The sequence below is a fragment of the Buceros rhinoceros genome, unplaced genomic scaffold (assembly GCF_000710305.1).
Source record: "Buceros rhinoceros silvestris isolate BGI_N320 unplaced genomic scaffold, ASM71030v1 scaffold5952, whole genome shotgun sequence".
Classification (NCBI taxonomy): Eukaryota; Metazoa; Chordata; class Aves; order Bucerotiformes; family Bucerotidae; genus Buceros; species Buceros rhinoceros.
Window position 1 is genome coordinate 13,231 of NW_010397044.1, and position 556 is coordinate 13,786.

Sequence of the window (556 nt, forward strand, 5' to 3'; positions counted from 1 at the left end):
TCTTCTCTGCTGTCCTGGGGGGACAGCTGGGGTCGATGCCCTGCTCTGCATAATGGCATGTAGCAGTAGTTGGTTTGGAGGGCCAAGGAAACGCTTCTTGGTTGGCTGTCTAGAAAGGACAGTCTGTAACTCAATTATTTTAACAAATATGAAGAGCCAATATCTTTTGTTAAATTAACTGTGGGTCCAAGCTCAGAGCTGAGTTTTTTCATTCTGCTTTAATATTCGCAGCATGACAGAGGTGATGAACACACGGGAACCGGTGATGGAGGAATTTGCACTCAGCCAGACTCCCGAGGAAGAAGGAGGCCCTTCAAGCCAGGTAACTTTAGAAAAACGGGGAAGTATCCTGAGTTTCTTTTCAAAAGCAATTTAATACAATCAATAACAGTCATACATGTAGACGTGGAATTGCAGAACACAGCTGCCAGAAGAACAAGCCCTGAAATACGTTTTTGATCCTACTTAGGTTTTGTTTTTAAAAGGTAAAAGTTCTGGCAAGAGGGTTTTTCCAGGTGCCAGGTCTCCAGAGCACAGTGACAGGGCTGCCTGGCAG

At 45.0% G+C, this 556-nt stretch overlaps 1 protein-coding gene across 1 annotated transcript in view; it reads left to right on the forward strand.

Annotated features, from left to right (window-relative positions):
- Positions 1-232: 232 nt before the first annotated feature.
- The window catches only part of LOC104502153 (protein LBH-like), a gene marked incomplete at its 3' end in the record, with an annotated part of 4,018 nt that continues 3,694 nt past the window's right edge, over positions 233-556 (forward strand). Inside the window, exon 1 of the mRNA XM_010146085.1 lies at positions 233-322. Within this exon, the coding sequence (XP_010144387.1) occupies positions 233-322 (90 nt within the window). The remainder of the gene's footprint in view (positions 323-556) is intronic.